Genomic DNA, 21,221 nt, shown 5'->3' with positions numbered 1-21,221 from the left:
GAGAACACATGGCGAGTCAGGACGCTCTGAGGAGCTTCCCAGTCCACCAGCCTCTGAGTCAGGTGGGCAGGCCATCCCAGCACTGACTGGCTCGGGGGGGCCCCCTGGAGCTCTGGCCAGGCCCTGCAGCTCAGCACCATCCAGCCCCCCCTTACTCTCTCTGGCTCCCGGGACACTGAGTAGTGGGGCCCACATGGCCCCTCATGTCCATCCCCCTCCCCGAGCCAGCATTCATTCTCTTCCTCAAGGTTAGCATTTGTGTAGAAGCCCCCCAGCAGTAGTGCTTCTTGCGGGGGGGACGTGGAAAAGAATAGGCTGCTACAGCCCTGTGACCCTGACCCCCTCCCCATAGTGGAGAACCACTTCCCAGTCAAGAGCTTTTGAATAAGCCACAGCACTTAGTACCTGGAAATCAGCACCACCACATACAGCGACTTAGGCCTCAAAGATCCTTACAGGGGACAAGCCCTTAGTGGCCTCAGGCCCCGCCCCCTCACAGCACGGAGCCAGGACCCAGCGTGTCCAGGAGCCAATGGGAAGGGGGAACATGCCTGCCCGACCTCCTGGCCCTCAGAGGAGATGCAGTGAAGCTGCTGCCTTTGTCAGGGCTGTCTGCTCCTCATGCCCCCCACCCCACTGGCCCATGCCTGTTCACTGTGTCTGCTCTCTCTTGCTGTGCTCACCCCCGCACCCGCCTGTGCCCCGGGCTAGCCTTCACTTACATGGTGAGCACAGAGGGTTGGCCGAGTAGAAGTTCGGGAAAAGCATGCCTTCGGCGGCCATCTGGTCCAAATTTGGGGTCTCTCTGGAAGGCTCTCCATATACGCCCAGGTCACCCCACCCCATCTGCAGGAAAAAGCATGGATGGGTGGACTGAACCTCCTTCTACCTTTGGGGTCTGGGCCCCAGAGCTTCCTCACAACCCCATGCCTGACCCCGGCACAGAAAGCATGGGCAATGGCTGAGCTTCGGGGCTCAGCTCCACCCTGGCCTTGGTGTGGAGAAGCCCTCTAAGTCTGTTGCACAGGCTGAGACGGAACTTCTCCCCACAAAGCTCAGTGGAGTGTGGCCATGTGACCCAGCTGTTCCACCCCTGAAACGCACACCACACAAAACTCCATGTGCGTCTACAGCAGTACAGTTTGTGATGGCCCAGAGGGAACACCCCCATGTCCATTAAGTGGGCAATAAATAAACACAACATGGTCTATCCAACTGGCATGGGGTTGAATAGCAGCCCTCCAAGTTTATGTCCACTTGGAACCTGTGAATGAGATCTTACAAGGAAGTTCAGATGTCACCTGAGGCGAGGCCATGCTGGGGTGGAGTGGGCTTCGAACCCAGGGACCAGAGTCCTCATAGGAGGAGGAGAGGCATAGACACAGGGGAAGACAGCGGAGGCAGAGACTGGGGCAAGGTGTCTACGAGCCGAGGAGGAGAGGCGGGGGGCACTTCCCTCAGAGTCTCAGGAGAAACCAGCTCTGCCAACACCTTGCTTTCAGACTCTGGCCCCCAGAGCTGGGAAAGAAAAGTTTTCTGTTGTTTTAAGGCACCAAATTTGTGGTAACTTGGTATGCCCCAGGAAATGAATACACACACTATGGAGCATGACTATGGCCTAGATGAAATGTGACAAGGTTCCTCCAGGCTGGGTCTCCTTAGATTTCCCCTCAGCACGAGCCCCTAGGGCGTCACTTCCATAGTGGCTAACTGCCGTCCCTTCTTCTCCTGGATGAGGGGCAGCGGGGGAAAGAGCCCCAGCTGTGGAACAGGACCCAGAGAGCCAAGGCTGTTCCAGCCTCCAGCCTCCCCTTATGGAGAGACACGTTTCTCCCTCCTGACAAAGTGTCTGAGCACCAGACCTGCAGTGACCCTCGGACCCAGTGATTCCACTCCCAGTGTCTCTGCAACACAGGCCAAAACGTGTCTGTGTGTGACTGCACGGATGACGTCCACAGCAGCATGCTCCCAGGTGCCAAAGGTATAGATGACCGAGTGCCAGTTGAGGATGGGCGAACACAATGTGTCCACCCAAACACTGGAATACTACTCAGCCACAAAAAAAGGAGTGAAGTTCTGGGTTGGCCAAAAAGCCTGTTTAGTTTTTTTTTCTGGTAAAATAAAAGACATATTTTTAATTTTCATCAATAACTTTATTGATTTGGATATTTTGAGTATGTTGGCTCTCTCCCACATGGTATAACATTGACTGTTCTTAATTAATGTCTCAATTTGATCGCTATCAACTTCAGTTGGTCTACCCGACAGTGGAGCATCGTCCAGTGAGAAATCTCCAGCACGAAACTTCACAAACCACTTTTGACACATTCGATCAGTCACAGAACCTTCTCCATACACTGCACAAGTCTTTTTTTGCATTTTTACCTTTCTTGAAATCATAAAGCATAATATGCTGAAAATGGTGACAATTTCCTTCCATCTTCAATACTAAAATGGCGACACAAAAATTCACCAATTTTGATAAGTTGTTTTAAATGCATGCTGATATGACAGCTGTCACAACACAATCTAACAAAATTGTTTCAAATGATGTAAAAGACAACTAAGCACTGCTAGAGCCATCTTATAGAAAAAAACAAATGAACTTCTTGGCCATCTCAATACTAATGCATGTTATGACATGGACGAATCTCAAAAGCATGATGCTTTTCGAGAGAAGCCAATCACAAAAGGACAAATATTATATGATTCCATTTATTTTAAAATGTCCAGAACAAGCAAACCACAGAGGCAGAAAACAGACTGTGAACGGCCAGGAGCGAAGGGAGAAGAGGCAGTGACTGCCAGTGGGGATGGAGCTCCTCTTTGGGGTGATGACAATGATCTGAGGTTGCCTGTGGTGATGACTTCACAAGGCTGTGACTATTCTACAAATCGCTGAATTGTACACTTTGTTTTTCAAAAGACTTTATTTACCTACTTTTAGAGAGAGGGGAAGAGAGGGAGAAACATCATTGCCTCTCTCACGTGCCTTGATGGGGGACCAAACCCACAACCTAGGCATATGCCCTGACAGGGAATCGAACTGGCAACCTTTCACTTTTCAGTGTGATGCCCAACTAAGCCATGCCAGACAAGGCTGAGTTGTGCACTTCAACTGGGTGAGCTGCACTTACTGTGAACCACATCTCAACAGAGCAGTGAGAAAAGTGCAGGCACTTGGTTTTTGCTGAAGTCTGTAACACCCTGGTGCTTCCCCAGCTCACCAGGGGCCTCTTACCGCTCTTCTCATGCACTGGGCTCTGGTGAGTTGGCCGAGAAGTCTCAGGCCTGCATGCAAGGACAGGGGTCTGAACGGCTCGCCTAAGACTGGACACGGCAGTGTGCTGACCCAGAAAACTCCGAAACACTGGGCTGACTCTGCAGAGGTTTTGGAGTCGGGTCCAGTGATCTCATCAAGGGATCTGGGAGCTCTGGGTCACACGTGGGTGGCTGCAAGCGCAGATTTGTCCAGGATGGCCCCAGCCAGTCTGCTCTCTGACTGAAATCGTTAATGCCCCTTCTCTGCATGCATGGTTATATAGCCGCCCTCCCCGTAAGGCTGAGCGCAGGAGGGTGACACTGCCTCTGGTGACGTCTGGCCTCCAGGCTTCTCCCAGGCACCACCATCTCCAGTTGTCCTTGTCTCCGAGCTGTGGGCTGGCCGTGACACACAGGGTCTGAGAACCCACCCAGGGCCTTCGCCTTTACACTGTGCCGTTTGTTCTCCAAGGCCCTTATGGTTGTGGGGCCCTGCTTTAGACCCTTGCAACTTTGGATTTCTTTGGAGACGGTTTATTTTGAAGTCACTGAAGTGGCTTTTCCATTTGGTAACCAGAGGAGCTGAAATAAAAATGTGCCTGGAGAGAAGGATGGATGACAGAAGAAAGGAAGGTGAGGTGCTCTCCGGGGACGAGGGATAATGTGCCCGAGTACCCGAGGCCCCGCAGGAAGTCTGCGTGTCCAGGGACAGAGGCTGCATCCCTGAGTGGGGATGGTGGGGCGGGGGGGCGGCAGGAAAGCATCCTCAGTGGTGCCTGCTGACTTAGCAAGAGTCCTGGCGCAGGCTGAGACGGTACAGTTTGTGTGAGGCCTGCCCTGGAGAAGGCGCTCAGGCTGCATGCTCAAGGGTCCTTCTTGCCCCCACCCTGACGCCACCCTGTGTGCGGTTTATCCTCACAGGCACAAGTGAGCTGCGGTCCCTCTAGGAGTTGGAGGAACAGAGGCAGGGGGGCTGGTCACATGGTGCCCTTTGCCTGGCACCCACCCAAGTTCCAGCCTCCTAGGAGGAAGGCAGGTGCTCAATATCCATCACATTCGCATAAACAGTGTAAGCACAGGGAGCCCTTCTTATTGGGGAATGGTAGGACACTCCCCAAATCTCAGGTCCCAGACGCCGGCCGAGGGCCAGCCTACTCACAGGGAGGCCTTTCTGCAGCCAGCAGTCACTGGCCCACTGTGTTAACTTTCCTCGGCTCAATACCATTCTATTATTACTTGTTGATTGGCTTTCTGAGCTACAAAAATAGGAATTTTAACATCCACTTTGCAATTATTAGGGAATGAATGAAATCATCTCACATGCAGTGTTTAGTATCTTCTTCCCTCTCCTGCAGGACCACCCACGCTCACAGGGAACAAAAGCCAGCTGGGTCTCTGGACTTAATCTTCTTCCTGCCTTCCACCTTCCTTTCACCAAGAATCTTGACACTTCAGAGCAATGCAGGCATCACTCACCGCTGGCTACTAGGGACTGTTATAAAGACACACGTGACTGAAGGACTTCCCAGGGTCCATTGACCGGCTCCGGAGGCTCAGGTTGGGGGCACCTGCTTGATGAGCCCACCCTGGTCACCTCAGAGCTGGCCTCCGTGCAGCTGGACTTCAACTTCCTCGGCAGTCAGGGCGGCCCTCCTTAGTACTGTTCTACAGACAAGGGACCCAGACACGAAGAGAGCCAGGCCCCCGGCCGCAGGAGTGGTGTTGGACCCAGTTGGGCTGAGATGCCCCGGGAGGGAGCTCTGTCCCCACCGACTTCAGCCTCATCAGCCTTGGAGAACAGAGCTGAGTCAGGTTCACCGAAGAAACGGTTCTCAACATCCAAACTCAGCCAATGCATGTCTACAGGGGTCTGTCTCGGATCTGAGGGCACACTGGGGAAAGAGGAGGCAGAAGCTATCCCTACCCCCGCCAGGACCCCCCTGGATGAAAGGGTCTGCACGCCTATCCCACCCTGCCCCCTGACTGGCTCTCTGAGGGTGGGGCAGGGCATGGGCCCGAGCCCTGGCTGCACAGGCCAGCAGACCCCTCCCTAGCCAGTGAGCCTGGGTCAGGGGTGCAGACTGAGTCTGCAAGGCAGCTTGCCCTCCCACTGGGCCTGCTGACCGTAAGGGCAGGTGAGGACACACTGAGGGGCTTCTGGATGCTGCTACCAGAAGTCACAGCTGCTCCAGCCTGTCTAGTCAGGAGAGCTGGTTTTCTTATTTTGCTTAAGGCACTTTGCATGCATTTTCTGTTATTTGCCTGGCTTATTCACATTTGCTGACTGGGACAAAGGTCTTCTAGACTTCTTTGGTTTCAGCTGCCAGAGAACCCCAAAGCCACAAGAAGGAACCTGCACCGGAGAGGCCTGGCACTGGGGCTTCTGGTCACTGTTCTGGTTCCTGCTACCCCACCCTGGCACACTCAAGCAGGGAGGCTCTCATATCAGCGCCCTTGAGTGAAAACACTCCCAGCACTGGTCACGCTCCACCACTCAGAACCTCCAGGGCCTAAAACAACAGAAATACACAGGAGCTACCTGCGTAAGTTTGCACTTCCTAGTAGCCTCACTTTATTGCGCTTTGCTATCTTGCTTCACACGTGTTTCATGTTTTTTTTTTAAACAAACTGAAAGCAAGACTCTCCACCAGCAAGAAGATCACGACTTGCTTTATTGTGAGACTCTCTTTACTGCAATACTTGCTCCACTGCGGTGGTGGGACTAGACCTGCAGAGTCTCTGAAGTACGTGTGTATATCCAAATATTACAGTTTTAACAAGCCTTCAATAAACTGGAGGGCACATGACTTGTTTCACACACCCACTGCCACCCTGGAGGGAAGGGGTAGGGGCAGAAATCTGAAAGAGCACTCTGCTGGAGTCTCACCATCCAAAAGAGACTGCTTAAACAAGCCTTGGCAGGGACTCCAACTTAGAGAAGACTAATACTGAAACAAAAAGCAAGCACTTCCAAGACTAAAGTGTTGTTAGGAAGTGGTTTTTCTACTGGCCATTAGCATGGGACTGGCTGAGGGGCTGCAGGGCCTGCTTTAGAAGCAGTCATCATCTGGATGTGTTTATGAGACTAAAAAGAAGCAGGTCCAGTCCCAGCAGTTGTGGCTCAGTGGTTGAGTGCCCGTCTGCGAATCAAAGGGTGGCTGGTTCAATTCCCAGTCCCCAGTAGGGGGCGTGCGAGAGGCAACCACATTGATGTTTCCCTCTTTCCCTCTCCCATCCCCTCTCTAAAAAATAAAATAAAATCTTTAAAAAATAAAAAGAAGCAGGTCCAGTGTTATCTCTGGGTGGTGGAATTATGGATGGGTTTCCATGATTTTTGCAAGCTCACCTAAGTGTTGTTATTTTTTTATAATCAAAATCATTATTGTAATAAAAATTATTGAGATTTTTTTAAGCATTCCTTTTCTTGTATTGAGTCTTCTTTAAAATCTGAGAGTAGTTCACACACTCAGCACCTCTCAATTCCGACCACCGAGGACTCTCCAACAGCCACGTGAGGCTCCTGGCCTTAGTCCAAAGGCTCCTGTGAGCGCTGTGCTGGCCTTTTGAGGAACTCCGAGCTATATTTATTCCCATTCCTGACGCCACCTATGTGGGGGATTCCACACCAGCCACTTCTCCAACCCTCCAGGCACCACCAGCTGCGAGTCCAACAATTCAGTTCAGTTCTGACGCTATCTACCTGGATGTCGCCGTAGACCCCACAGGTCAAGGGCTCAGTCCCCCAAGACTGCCCCCCTTCAGCCACAAGTCCCCAGTCTCCTGAACTTCTGACCAACCTACTATAGTTGGGGGTACAGATCTGCTCAAGTTCCAAAATTTGCTAGAACAGCTCATAGAATTCAAGGAAGTGTTGTATTTACTATTATGACTTCATTATAAAGGACACACCTCAGGAAGAGGTGCCGAGGTATGGGGAAGGGGCAAGGAGCTATCCACCCTCTCCTGCTGTCCTCCCAGTTCCTCCATGTGTTCCTGTATTTAGGCCCCCCCATCACAAAGGCACAGTTGATTGAATCATCATCATCAACCTCTGGTGAGGGCACACAATCTCTAGCCACTCTTCTCTCCCAGGAGGTCAGGGTTGCGCTGAAAGCGTCAACCCTCTGATCATACCTTGGTCTTCTGAGGACCTCTTCCTGAAGCTACCCAGGGCCCCAGCCATCTCATTAGCACACCACAGACACCGCTATCACGCCAAGGGTTTTAGGAGCTGTATGCCAGAACACTGTCTTATATCATACCATGGGACCCGACATCACAGCCTGTCCTCTGCCCTGCCTCGGTCGTCACATCGCCGTGAGGAGAACTGGACAGAACGGAGACAAGGCTGGATCAGTTTCAGTCACTTCTCCAGGCTCAGGGAGTAGGATCCACCCACCCAGGCTGTCTGCATGCCCACGGTACCACAAAGCCTCACGCTGATTAATTTCAGAGTTTGCATTTCACTCACTGCTTCTTCTGGAAAGGAGCACAGGGGATAAAGTTGCAAAGGGACAATTGAACGACTCAGCTCCCTGACAGCAATCCTGATATCTTCCTACTCTCCAAATGGCTGACCCACAAGTGTGACTGTGTGTCTGGGGCTGAACACATACACCTGACAGGGGACATTCTTCCTGCTTCAGCTAAAGATCAGACTTTTCACTAGAATTCTCAACAGGGTCAGAGCAGCCTGACCAGGCGAACAGGGGCAGCCCTGGGGCAGGGCAGGTGCAGAGAAATCGGCTTTCTAGGTACGCAGAACCTGGCTCGTAGTGGGCTTGACACCCCCCTTCCCTGCCCCTCCCCCACTGGGTGGGAGGGCAGGGGTGAGCACGGGCTGCTACGTAGCGAGTCCTCACCTGGCCCGGGTGGCAGCTGGTCTGGGTTGCCCTTCCACCCTTCCAGAGCAAAAGGGGCAAGAAAGGGAACAATGTAGGGGGATCTTCTCCCAACCTGGACACGACTATCTCGCTTCAGTTTCACCTGCTTATGAGGCTGCAGCTCGGAGGGCCAGGTGTTACCCCTCCCTACACAGGCTGACGTGCCCACGGCCGCTCTCCCAATGGGACTCCTCCAACCCACACTCCACCCTCCACGGGCCTTCCCCACCCATGGTCGTCCCAACCCACTGCCCCGTGCGGAGCATTCCCCGGGAGCCCGGCCCGCACTCACATCGTCCATGAGCAGGAGCAGGATATTGGGTGGCTGCGGGGTGCCCTTTGCCCCTAGTCCCGCCACACTCAGCACCAGCAGCACCCGCCACCTCATCGCTGCAGCAACCGCCGCCATGGCAACCACACTGGGCTCCGCCGAGCCAGCGCGAGCGGCCGCGGCAGGGCGGGCGGCTTGCCCGCTAGGGCAGCGGGACGGGGCGGGACCGGCTGACTGACAGAGGGCGGGGCCTGAGGGCCTCGTGATCCGCTGGTATCACGTGACGTGGCCGGCCCGGCCTCCCAAGATGGCGGTTTGCGTTGCCGTGATCGCTAAGGAGGTGCGTACGCTAGCGGGCGGTGGGCGCTGCGGTGCTTCGCCGCTCTCCGGGACCTTTCCCTAGGTCGCGCCCTAGCTCCCGGCCTTCCCACTTCCCCGTGTTCCGAGGGCCCTGGAGGGATGGCCGGTGGGCTTCCCGGAGCCGACAGCGTTGGGGCGGTTCCGGGGGAGGCGCCGCCCACGCCCGCTTCTGCAGCTGCGGAAGCGTCATCCCCCGGCGCCCACAAGCCGGGACCTCCTCTCTCTTCCGGGCCCCGGGCCCCGGGCCTCTGCCCTCCCTGCCCGCCACAGGTCTTGCCCCAGTCACCTGCCACTTCGTCCTGCTGCACCGCGCACACCAGCCGGCCATGCCATCCCCCACTCGGCCAACTGACTCACATATCACAGTGCTACTTTAAAAACAAATTCGATCGTGTGATGCACCCGCCTAAAATTTCTCCAGTGGCTTCTCATTACCTTAGGTTAATATCTGAATAATCTGGTCGCCTCGCCCCCCTCCCCCATACCGCTAACACCCTCCGCTTCAACCCAGCGGAAGCACTTGCATTTCCCTGACAGGATCTGCTTTCTCACCTTCGGCCTTGCACCTGGAACTCCTCTCCCCTTGACCCCCTTCCTCCACCTTCCATCCCCTTCACTGGCCACTGTAGATTTCATTTCCTCTAGAAAGCCGATTCTGAATCCTGACACTGCGCTGGGTAGTTGTCCACATGCTCCTGTTAACTAGATCCTTTTGTGCCCTCTGCATCAGGCTTATGAGGTATGCCACCTTGAAGCTCCTGATTGCCGGCTTCCTTCTTAGCACGTGCTACAACACGTTATTTATTGGGTGGCGGATTTGTTGCCTGTCTACCAGATGTCAGCCCTATTAGAGTAGGGGCGGTGTAGTGTTCACCGTATCTGGGCAGCTCCAGGTGAGGGACGGAAGCAGTGAATTGTGGCATGAGGGAACCTGGGGCAGATCCTGTTAACTCTGGATTAAGATGGTCAGCAGTGGATGTGCAGAGAGAAGGGAGGTTTGAGCCAAGCCCTGAAGGGTTTAAGTGAGAGGGCATGCCAGCGCCTCTGCTAAGGTGACGAGATTGCAGGAAACTTCACCTTATCAGGAAACAGCCAGTATTGTAGGGCCAGGAGGAGAGCATGTGCTGGGGCTGGACCTCACACATAAGGTGAGTGACCTGTCCAGGTGACATGGTTAGTTGTCAGGCTGTGCTCAAACCCATTTTTGTGAGCCATCTTTTTTCCCTGCCCACCCTGTTGGTACCCCTGCATAGACCATATGTAAACCTTCCCTGAAGGCAGTGCTTTTCTGTGGCTACTTGGCACTTGGCTGGTCCTCCACCCTGAGTGCTCTGGCCTCGTTTTCATAATTGGTGCACACAGGGTGGCTTCTCATTACTTCAGTTGCTGTCATCCTCTCTTGCAGAATTACCCCCTTTACATCCGCAGTGTCCCCACGGAGAACGAACTGAAGTTCCACTACATGGTGCACACGTCCCTGGACGTGGTGGATGAGAAGATCTCCGCAATGGGGAAGGCCCTGGTGGACCAGAGGGAGCTCTACCTGGGCCTCCTGTACCCCACAGAGGACTATAAGGTGTATCCTTCACGCCCAGCAGGGGCCTGTTGGCGGGCCTCTCCCCACAGGGTTCGAATCCAGGGACTACACCTGCAGTTGTGTGGTGTACTATGTAGGATCAGATAACCTTGAAAGGCATTTTCAACCATTGGTTGAAAAAAAAAGGTGAGAGCCTTTAGCCCAGGGGAAATTAGGGCAGCTTGGGGCTGATTCAGACCTTGTCCCTTTCCCTTTAAGTAGGAGGATAATGTGGGAAAAGCCAGGCTTGAATTACCTAGGGAATTGTGCAAAGGACAGTCTGCATCTGTCCTTTGTTAGGTTTATCGAAGAGCTGGGGATGTTCTTACTTTGTGCTTGTAAGGATTTCTTTCTCAGAGGGGCTGCCACCACTGAGCAAGGGATGATCAGTTCATTTATTTCATTGTCAGGCCCATCCCCCTACGAGTCACTGTAGAATCTTGACCACTCCCCTAGGGCCAAATGGCTTGAAACCCAAGGACTTCGGAGCTGTTCCTTGAGCAGTAGTGTAGCTTGCCCACAGTGACGCTTGCCTGGGAGCCCGTGTTCTACAAGACGGAGTGGCTTTGAGGGCGGTGGGTAGGCTCTACCCTTTGTGAGACCCCTACTTTTCTACTTTTTTGTAGAGGACAGGGCCGAGGCAAGCAGCCCCGAGGTTTGAATCAGGACGTGGCTTAGCCGCCTGCCTTTTGCTTTTCTAGTCAACACCAGAAGCTGCCCCGAGGAAGTGTCTAGTCACACCCTGTGTGGCGCATGTGGTCCTCCTGGTGTTGCGAGACAGGCCCAGCCTGGGGCACTTCCTGTGATGCAAGGTTGCTCATGTTTCTCCAAAGTGGCCTCGGAGCCAGGGACGTGCACAGATGGCCTTCTGCTTTCACACTGTCCACACAGTGAGGCCGTGTGTCGTGCTGCCACAGAGTCCCTGTGTTCACAGTGTGTTCCCTAACCAGCTGTGCAGATACGGTTACGTGACCAACTCCAAGGTGAAGTTTGTTATGGTGGTAGATTCCTCCAACCCGGCGCTTCGAGACAATGAGATCCGCAGTGTAAGTGTAGGGGGTTTAGAAGCCGTGCCTGGGGCTGTTTGTTTTTCCTTTGTTTTAGAATGTTGGGAAGCAAAAAATACGGCAGTAATTGTGGGTACACGTGAGTTAAAACCATTGGCTCTTGTTTCAGATGTTCCGGAAGCTGCACAACTCCTACACAGACGTGATGTGTAACCCTTTCTATAACCCAGGGGACCGCATCCAGTCCAGGTGGGCCCTCTGCTCTTAGGTTCTCCACCATCGTTGGCAGGCCCTGGCGCGCTGAGGGGCAGTGGTTCTGGAAGTAAGGGAGGGGGCCTTTTTAAGGCAGCGGGCAGTGCCCTCCTCAGGTGGCAGCTGTGGTGCCGCAGAACCCTGTGTTTTCCGAACAGACTCTCACACAAATCTTCCCCACGTGAAACGGGAATTAGGGCTCGGGGCTTGTCCGTTTGTTTTCCCACGTGTGCCCAGCCGTTCCTGGGGCGCCATCACAGAACCCAGTGAGGGCCCAGGCATGTGGACCAGAGCCTTCTGGGAAAACATCCTCCTGCCATTGCCTAATTCTTTGATATTGAACTTGGATGTTGAGGGAAGTGGATTGCAGAGATCTTCAAATCAACTTCAAATAAACAGTCTTTGAATACTGGAACATCATGAAGATGCTTCATAAAGAAGCATTGCCACCCTCTTAGCCTGCTCCTGCGAATCCCCTACATTTCTAGACACGTTTCCCAAGGGTCTTCTTGTAGCCAGCAGGTGAGAGGACACTGTAGCGACCTGAGCCAGGTCCTTCCGTGGCGCTGCCTTTTAGCTGTGACACTGCTCTGGGTCATCCTGGGTCCTGGGGGGGAGAAGTCAGTGCCGTTATGTAGAGCTCCGTGTCTCCTGGGCCGTGCAGGGCCTCGATGGCCCCTGTTCCCGCTGAGCCACAGCCCTGCGTGCCCACGCTGCCTCTCCTCATCCCTGCCTGGAGACCGAAGGGGAGTAGGAGGCAGGAGACTTAGATTCCCATCGCCAGGTATGGCAGGACAACATCCTAGCTTCTCAGCCAAGTTCATTTATCTGGATGGTCGAGACTGACTCCCGAAGTGTGCTGGGACACACGCAAGCAGTGCCACCGAGCCTGTCCCTGCGTCGGCAAGGGGTACGGAGCGGGTCTCTTCTCCAACAGGTCTCTTTCTGTTTTCAGGGCCTTTGACAGCATGGTGACATCGATGATGATACAGGTCTGCTGAGTGAGAACGTTGCTGCCCGTTGGTTGAAGAGAAGTGTTTTGTATATAACCATGTGGTGTAGAGGTGTATTTATTATCCTTTCCCTCTCCCCGAATATCACAGACTTTCCGAATGTGCCATACAGGGGCAAGGCCTGATGTAGCACATATCAACTAAATGTTTTGTGATGTCAGATTTGGTGTTTTCCTTCTGTGTTTCCAGAGGGTTTAACTGCAGAGTTTAATGTAGCAATTTTCAAGGAGGGGGAGAGGTGAGGGACCAGACAGAGCAGGGAACTGCGGTCCCCACAAGGCATGAAGGGGTAGCAGGAGCTGGGTGGCGGGAGTCCACAGAGCTTGCAGCGGTGGAGGCTGCAGAGGGACTTGTGGGCAGCCTCGGCTCCACCGACTGCTCTTGCAGCACCCTCCAGTGGCTGACCAGGGGGCGTGGAGTATAGGGCTTCCTGTGCCTATAGCTGGATTTAGAGGGGCCCAAGGGACAGCAAAGTGCCCTTTCTGGTCTCACACCAGCCGGAGGTCTGGACTTGGCCCAGCCTCAGGAGGCAGCCATCACAAGGTCTAGGACCCTTCGTGTACCGGCAGGTCATGCTTGTGGGTGCTTGCTTTCTGTGCAGAAGGAGACCTCTTCTGCCTATTAGTGCTTGGGGTTTCTAGTGGCCTGAGGGCCAGACAGGGCTAGGGAATGAGGCCCCTGCTGCCCTCCAGCCCGTGGGCAAGCTGCCTGGGTGGGACAAGGCTTGCATTTGAGGAGCAGCTGATGTAGTTGGGTGTCTGTCTGCATCCTGCTGCCCCAGAGGCTTGTTCAGCCACGACCAGAGGACAGGTGCTGAGAGTTTACTGTGACTGAGGTGTCAGCCCCTCCTGGGGCCAGGCAGCCCACGTTCTAACACCCTGTACACTTTGGTACTGTGCCCCATGAAGTGGGGAGGCCACAAGGACCTGCTGAGCCTGCACTCCACCTGCACAGGCTGCTCTGCATCATATTTGGCACGGCCAGTGGCTGGCTTCCTCAAGTCAGTGCCCCAAGGCAGTTGTGAGTCCCTCCCTCCCCCGCCTCGGTGGCTGGGGAGAGGGTCCCTGACCAGGAGGAGGGTGGCCCGGATCCCCCTGGGGAATGGGAGAGGCTACATGTAGCATCGGTCAGCCTGGAGCTGGGGGATGGATTTTCCTCTACACCTCTTTGGGATTCTCTCCCGTCTAACAAGCACAGGAGTAATTTGTTAACTTACCCAAGTAAACAAAGTAAGTAGGAATGTGAGTTAAGAACAAGTTCCAGCCCCCCACCCCCATTCTCAACTGCAGATGGAATTGGGGACCTAGAGTAGGGCTGCAAAGTGCCCACACATGGGCGTTGGTTGCAGTGCTGGGGGGCCCCAGGCCGCCTGCATACAGGGTGTCTTCCCTGCAGTCTGTGGGTGAGGCTCCGATAGCGATCTCTCCTGCCTGAGTAGGGATTGCAAGTTGCTGACCCAACATCCACTCTTCCTTGCTTTCTTTCTAACTTCCTCAGTATTATTGAGGACAGTTGCCTAGACAAACAATAATTTCCTACCTTTCATAGTGCACAGGATAGGTGGTTAGGGCATGTAAGTGGGTGGTGGGAGGGACTTGCAGGAAAGATGCTTTAAAGAGGTTCATCTGGCAGATGGAGTCCCTCCGTCTTTTTCCTCTTTCCTGGCTAGAACTTGAATCTGATGGCTGGAGCCCTGGCAGCCATCTTGAGAACACGGCAAGATTCAGACACTAAGGACAGGGAGCAAAAAGCTAGCAGGAGCCGATTTGGGACACTAGCCCTGGGCTACTCGTGTTCAGCAATTTATGTAAAAAACAAACAACAAAGACAAACCCTTGTTGAAACCATTGCTATTTGGATTTTTCTGTTGGTGCAGCCAGACCAACCCATGAATGCTGTCTGCTTAGGGAGTTTCCGCACACAATGTCAGGTAGCATTAGCATATTAAGCCTGAGGAGATCAAGGGTTAGAACTAATCTGCTAGTCTTGTTCTGCCAGCAGAACTGTCAGATGGCAGTTTTACATCTTTATATAGGAGGTAGCCTCCTTGAGGCCCTGCTGCCTGCCTGTCCCCTGTGCCACCCCCATGGCTGAGCCCCACGGGTGTGTCTCCTAGTCAGCCCGACTGTTGTTCCAGGTCCCTTCTTCGGCTGAAGTTCCTGCCGGCAGTCAGGCGGTCCTCCCCCCAGCACCAGTGCCTCTCTCTCCTTCCTCTGCCCCAGACTGGATGGGGCAAGGGGAATGTGTGTCTCAGCTTTCTCCAGACATGGCCACTCGGGTCTGCTCAGAGCCCTCACCGCCCACGTGGTGGCTCCGTCCAGGAGTGCTTTCTGCCCCCCTCCACCTTGGCCTGCTCAGGCCTAGACCCCCTGGGAAGGGAATTCCCAGGCCCACTCTCTCCTTGACGTGGGCACACAGAGGGCATCAGGGGAATGCTTCTGAAGAGGAACTGACTACTCGGGGTATAAGACTCAGCAGGCCCTTAGCAGCACAGCCAGTGTGCACAGTGAGTGTGTCAAGACCCACGAGGATGCCCCCCACTGAGGCCTGAAGTGCTGAGCTAGCAGGAGCCGGGTCACTGCCCGGTGCTACTAGCCTGCAGCTTGGGGATGTCTGAGGGTGTGCCTCCCCGGCAGCCCTGCTGTTCCTGGTCCCGACTGGCACAGGAGGCCCACGGCCCAGTTGGGCTCTGCCCTGAGCTGCTGGGGGACCTCGGCAAGGCTTCCTGACAGACCTCCTGCCCACCTTTGCACTGGGGCAGGGGGTGGGGTGGTCTCAAAACTGTAGAAACTGATTCGCAGCTCTGGAGGCCAGAGCCAAACCAAAGTATCGGCAGAGTGGAGTCTGCCTGGAGGTTCGGGGGAGGCTCCATTCCAGGCCTCCCTCCAGCTTCCGGTGTCTGCCCGTGACCCTCGGGGCTCCACGTGAGACGCATCACCCCGACTTCCATGTCTGCCTCAGATCCAGTGTGAGTTATTGGGTTCAGGGCCCGTTCCCAGATGATCCAGGGTGATCTCATTTCAAGATTGTTGAAGACCCCCTTCCCAAATAAGATCACACTCACAGAGTTTTGGATGTGGACATCTTTTTTCTTGAAGGCCATCGCTCACTCCACCACAAGGGGCAAGTGAACCTGACCTGGGGGAGGAAGTTAAAGACACGTGGGTGGGGAGCCGAGGCAGTCCACCATCCCCTGCCTTCGCCAATGCTAGAGAATGGGAGCCAGGGACAGAGACAGGGACCAACCCATCTGAGGACTAACTGGGTGGCCCCACCTGTAGATTGAAGCACAAGCCAATTCTGTCTGAAGCTTAAGGAATTGATCATCAAATAAGCATAACAAGGCGGAGAGAGCTGCCTTTGAAAAGCTCAGAGAGGGCTCCACAATAGTTCATGCCAGACCCAGGTGTGCGGGCACCTGGCTCCAGGCTTCCTTTCCCAGCTCCAAGTGCGGTCGGGGGCCGGAGAACATGCTGCACCTTCAGGGAGAAAGCCAGTATGTCCGTGCCAGAGAGGACAGCAGTCAGGGTGCCCAGGAAGCACAGCAGACTCCCCTCCGCTTCCTGAACTGCTGATGAGGCCGGACCTGTGCTGGGTGCCCAAGGCGCATGCCCCTTTGCACTCCCTCACAGTGAGGACACACAATGGCTAGTGTCTGGGTCACTCACTGTGGGGGGATCATGTGTTCTGCAGGCCACCAGACCTGGGGTGAAGGCAGAATTAGCTGCTGCATCCCCCGTAGCATGGGGGTCAATGGCAACACCGTAAGCCCCGACACTGCCCATTGGCTCTTAGTGAAGTGGGTGGTGGTGGGTCTTGGCCTCACAGCCATATCCTACCACCTGCCTTTCTCTGTGGCATCTGCACCTGAGAAAGAGTGAATGCGTGTCCATGAGAGACGAATAAAGGGAGGTCTGTTGTCATGTGCTTTCAAAAATCACTCAGATTTAATAATTAATGCTTTACCATTAAGACTCAAGTTTCTATTTTTTCCTTAAATGGAGGTAGTTGAGGAGCCCCGAGTGTGACAGCCCTGAGTTGGCTCAGCACTGCCTGGGCCCCCCCTGCCCGCGGCTTGCCCGGTGCCCCACAAAGCTCCAAGTTACGTTCTCCCCCGGCTCCATCTTGTACCCTGCTAGTGACTTGAGGCTTTAGCTGTCAGTCTGGGCCATCATGCGTGGCCCTCGTGGCCCGGGCCGTCTTCCCGCAGGGTGGCTTCTTCTGGGCACAGAGGAGGCAGCTCTCCACTGACCCCCTCCTTTCTCTTCCAGCCTCATGCTCTCTCCCCGCTGCTGCTGTCCCGCCAGCCTGCTCTGGGACCCCACAGCACCCCAGACCCGCCCCCCGGAGTCCACGGTTCCCCACAGAGCACAGCTGTGTAATCCTGATCCAGCCCCACTCTCAAAATCTGGTCCTTCCTTTAGTACAGTGAGACTCTTCCACACCTCCTGTGCAGAGAGAGAATGGGGGGTGAGCGCCCGCCCAGAGCCTTGCCCACCCTGGGCCAAGTCCTTCCCACCAGCACTCGCCTCTTCTGCCCTCGCTGTCTGAAGCGGGCCCCGCCCCGGAGGCTGCTGCTGTGGGAGAAGGGTGCCCCCCTGGCACCTGGGTGTCCCCCTGGCACCTGGGTGTCCCTGCAGGCCCCCTCGGTCTGTGGAGCCGATTCCTGGTAAGCAGGCCTTTTTGGGCATTACCTGGAACCAAAAGCCGAGTGGTCCAAGACCCTGTTCTCACACCCTCCTCTTCAGTGCAGCCCAAATCCTTTCCCCAGGGCAGATCCCAGGACTGAGGCTATCTCCAGGAAGTCTTCCTGGGTTTCTCTGCTAGAGGCCCACAGCGGGTGGCCCAGAGCCCACCAGGCCTCCATGGCATGGGGCCTCCTGAGGCATCAGACCTGGCCCTTGTTCTCAACCTTGGCAAGATCCCGCTTAGGCCTAAAGTGTCCAGCTGCAGCGGTGAGCACGTGATCTGTTCCTGTTGAGCCAACATCTCCCCCTTTGTGGGATGGGGTCCAGCTTGGGAGGGGAACCTCCCCAGTGCCACACACAAGCCAAACCCTTTGGAGTCTTGGGGACTTTCGCCCCACTCCTGCTGCCCAGCAGGTGTGCCCAGAGATGCTGGGAGATTGGAGGAAGGTCAGGCTGGGCCCTTCTGTCAGCCTCCCTAGGCCTGCATTTCCCAGCACCTTGGGGGTTAATGGGCTAATGTAGAGAAGCTCAGAACACAGCCCGCACCCCAGCACCCCCACCTCAAGGTGTCCCGGTGACTCACAGGGTTCACACACCTTGATGACTCGGCCTCGGAAGACGCTCTGGTCCAGCCCCACAGCAGCGTGGGCTGAGCTCTCAGTAGCAAACTCTATGTAGGCATAGCTGGGGTGCAACAAGGGCTGGTGAGTGCCGACCCAGGTCACCCATGCGGGACACTGCGCTCGGGCGCCTGGCCCCTCCCCAAGGCCCTGTGCTGACCCTTTGGGGTGTCCGGAGAACTTGTTGCACGGAATGCTGACCCGCTGGACCTCCCCGCAGAGGTTGAAATAGGCCTCCAGCTCCTCGGCAGTGCTCTCGTAGTCCACCTGGCAGAGGGATGGCCTGGGGGGGCGGCGCTCCTGCAGAGGCCTCCCCCTCCTGGCCCTCCTGTAGCATGTTTCCTCCTTAGAGAGGGGCTCGCTGGAGCCCAGGCTGTGGGGGTAGTGGAGGCCTCGGCCCTCACCCCTGCTGGAGGCGGACTGGAGACCGAGATGAACCACCCCCCAACCCCAGCATGTCAGGTGACACTCCTGTGTGCATTTGGCCTGTGCAAAGAGTATATGGCTTTTTAAAGTGGAATTTGTTGCCACTGATTGACCACCAGGGAGATTTCGTGTGGACATGCCGACCCCCAGCTCCCTGGGGAATCAGAGCACGTGACAACGCAGCCCGCAGTCCCTTCCCCCGCCAGGGCAGACCCGCCCTCCCGCTTCTCCCCTCAGGCCTGTGTGCCTTGGAGCGTGCCCCAGACGTGTCCCTTCCTTTAACCCTCACAGCCAGGAGGAGGCAGCAGACCTGTGGTGGTGCCTGAAAAGACCCCATCTCACGCCCCTTCCGCACTCACGTTGCCCACGTAGATGGATCTGGGGTCCGCCTCTGCCTTCTCCACGGGGGCCTCGGGGCAGGGGCAGCCTGCAGAGAGAGCAGCCTCAGGACAGACTGGGTGTGGGGGCCTCACTGCCGGCTGGGGCGCTCTGCAGCTGCTAGGGCAGGTACTTCATGTTTATGGCTCATTCCTCAGGCCTGGGGAGAGAGGTCCTCCTTGGGCCTGTTCTGGAAGGACCTCTGTCGCCTGCCAGCTTGACACTCCCTGGGAGCTAGCTGGCCCCTTCCCAGTAGCAGCTCACGGCCCACCCTGATACACAGAGCAGGAAGGGGGCTCAGAGCCACACGCCCAAGGATTTGGGGGCCACCCACCTTCCCAGGGAAGGGGTCTGCTTGGCCTGCTAGCTCCTACCTGTCTCAGGGCCCAGCAGCTGTGGAGCCAGCACGGACCCAGCTCCCTCCTCTTTTCCTGCCCGGCCCTGTGCTCTGGGCAGCTCTGGCTCCTGGGCTTGCTCCACTGCCCACAGGTTCAGTTTGATGGCCTCTAGCTCCTGCCAGTACACAGCCCCAGGCTGAGCCCCAGCTTCTCTCGAGGGAGGGAAAAGGTGGGCAGGCCTGATCCCAGTGATCCTCAGGGCTGGGGACCCATTGGAAACATGCTGGGAGCTTCTCCAAGGGAAAGGACTGGGGCACAGAGAAGTCCCTGTAATCCTCCCCCAACACAGCAAGGCTTCTCTAGAGAGGCCGCCCTACTCCCTCCAGCCTGTGCAGGGCTGGGCACCCCCAGTACCCTCTTCCAGGCAGGGGACAATGGCACCCCCACTCCCTCCTTCAAGGCTGGGGACAGCTCTGAGGTCAGAGCTGCAGGAGTTCATCCCCTGCCCCCACCCCAGGCCCCCACACAGGGTGCCCGAGGTCTCCTGCCAGCCCTCGCCCAATGCTCCAAGCAGCTGTGCTCCACAAGGCTGTTAACCTGGTCAGGCACTGGGTGCTTGGGCAGGTCCTCCGGGAGGTCCTCGGGCAGGTTCTCTATCTCAAGCAGGAACAGAGGGAAGTCTGAGTCTTCCTCGTTGTCCTCTTCTTTCCCTGTTTCCTCCTCCTCCTTCCTGTCCCCATACTCAGGCTCCAGAGGGGTCTTCTTGGTCTGGCTCCAGGCCCCCCAGCCCTGGGCCTCAGGGTCCGACAAAACCCTCTGGAGCCAGGCCTCGGTGGGGGGTGGGAAGAGAGCATGGCTACTAAAAGGCCACATGAGGGGACGTGCAGGTAGGACCTCCTCCAATGGTTGCCTCCGAGCTAGCACCTACTGGCGCCCTCCTTGGATTTTAAGCCTTCCTCCAGGCCAGCTGCTCCCAGTAAGCGCTTAAAAGGCCACCAGCTGCAGCCAAGCTTCCAGCCCTGGCTTCTGGGCCCAGAGGAGCCAAAGGCTGTGGACCTCTGCCCCTGCCCCTGCCCACTTCTTCCTCACTGGGGCAGGCATCTCCAGGACCCTGGAGGAGGAGAGAGGAGTGTCACCGAGGTGGAGCATAGGAGGGCCTCCCCTACATCAGCTCAGCCAGGCTTGCTTCGAGACCTGAGCTAGGGGCAGTGACAACTCAGGAAGCTAACCGGAGGCGCCTGTCTACACACCCATGGTAGGCCACTGTTCAGTTGACGCAGATATGAGCAAATGATCTGAGCGTGCAGGAGGAAGAATGGCATATGGGGTCAGAGCAGGCTCCTGGAGGAGGCGGCATTTGAGCCAACCTTGATGGATTGGGTCAGATACAGTCAGGGCCGAGGATGGCCTGGGCAGAGGGAACAGCTTGAGCAAAGGCCTGGAGTAGTGATGACAGGGTGGGTGCCCAGGGGTCAGAGGTCTACCTTGGTCCCTTCTCCTGACCCCTCCATCCGTTCCCCATGGACCCTCCCATCCCTGCTCTCATTCTGGACCAGCTTTTAGGTGGGAGCCACTTAAATGAAGCCAGAACTCTGCTCAGGCTACAGGGCACAATGGTTGAATTAAGTGCAGATCAGACAGTGGGTACTGGGGGCCTGAAGGCAATTTGTGAAGCCTGCTTCTGCCTCCTCTGCGACTCCTCACTGGCTGCCCATGGAGGGCAGCCGCAAGGTCGTGTCCCTGTCTGCCCTGGTCGCCTCCATCTGGCCTCGCCTGGCTCAGTCTTGGTGGAGGTCCTGTTGTGGCTTTTCTGTCATCCTGACATTTTTACAGGGGACCCCTCTAGCACGTTTGCTCACCCCAGGCCATAGCTGGTAGGTCCAAGTTGGGCCAGTCGGGGCTGTTCCCTAGGAACTTGTTACTGGGGAGGAGCGTTGCAGGCTGCAGTGGAGCTGGACTGTGAGCCCAGAGCCAGGGAGCATTCCTCCCCCGGGGACTGTGGGGGGGACAAGGCAAGTGTCCCGAAAGTGGGGACACTTGCAGCTGCTGCCTTAGCCCTGGGTGAGGTTCTGTCTCTTTGCTCCTGAGGAAAGGCGGTCTCCAGGCAGAGTCCCGGGGACCCCCAGTTGGCCGTGGTCCTGAATGCAC

At 56.0% G+C, this 21,221-nt stretch overlaps 3 protein-coding genes across 6 annotated transcripts in view; 1 reads left to right on the top strand and 2 right to left on the bottom strand.

The window, feature by feature from the left end:
• The window catches only part of GALNS (galactosamine (N-acetyl)-6-sulfatase), a 31,776-nt gene extending 23,208 nt beyond the window's left edge, over positions 1–8,568 (bottom strand). The window contains exons 1-2 of one of the 2 annotated variants that reach the window (XM_045818743.1): positions 8,437–8,568; positions 723–846 (exon numbers count right to left, since the gene is read on the bottom strand). In XM_045818743.1, the coding sequence (XP_045674699.1) occupies positions 723–846; positions 8,437–8,553 (241 nt within the window). In that variant the 5' untranslated portion in view covers positions 8,554–8,568. Of the gene's footprint in view, positions 1–722; positions 847–8,123; positions 8,262–8,436 lie in introns of those variants that run through there. The other variant, XM_045818744.1, reaches the window with a different exon arrangement.
• Positions 8,569–8,635: 67 nt separating this feature from the next.
• TRAPPC2L (trafficking protein particle complex subunit 2L) lies at positions 8,636–12,783 on the top strand. 3 transcript variants are annotated; one of them, XM_045818745.1, is made up of 5 exons: positions 8,636–8,755; positions 10,181–10,353; positions 11,310–11,397; positions 11,528–11,607; positions 12,566–12,783. In XM_045818745.1, the coding sequence occupies exons 1-5, from the start codon at positions 8,723–8,725 to the stop codon at positions 12,609–12,611; spliced, it is 420 nt and encodes a 139-aa protein (XP_045674701.1). In that variant the 5' UTR covers positions 8,636–8,722; the 3' UTR covers positions 12,612–12,783. The 3 variants fall into 3 exon arrangements, with proteins under 3 accessions (XP_045674701.1, XP_045674704.1, XP_045674702.1); XM_045818748.1 differs by having other exon boundaries at positions 8,639–8,755; positions 10,204–10,353; XM_045818746.1 differs by lacking the exon at positions 8,636–8,755 and adding an exon at positions 9,657–9,923.
• A 2,415-nt stretch (positions 12,784–15,198) lies between these two features.
• PABPN1L (PABPN1 like, cytoplasmic) lies at positions 15,199–19,946 on the bottom strand. Its single transcript, XM_045819115.1, has 8 exons — positions 19,671–19,946; positions 19,110–19,248; positions 18,717–18,784; positions 18,092–18,198; positions 17,908–17,995; positions 17,229–17,317; positions 17,143–17,197; positions 15,199–15,375 (listed from the first exon to the last, which is right to left on the bottom strand). Exons 1-8 carry the CDS (start codon positions 19,944–19,946, stop codon positions 15,199–15,201), a joined length of 999 nt encoding a protein of 332 aa, XP_045675071.1.
• Positions 19,947–21,221: the final 1,275 nt, after the last annotated feature.

The sequence above is a fragment of the Phyllostomus hastatus genome, unplaced genomic scaffold (assembly GCF_019186645.2).
Source record: "Phyllostomus hastatus isolate PE091 unplaced genomic scaffold, TTU_PhHast_1.1 phas_scaffold_345, whole genome shotgun sequence".
Taxonomy (NCBI): Eukaryota; Metazoa; Chordata; class Mammalia; order Chiroptera; family Phyllostomidae; genus Phyllostomus; species Phyllostomus hastatus.
This window is presented reverse-complemented; position numbering and strand designations above follow the sequence as displayed.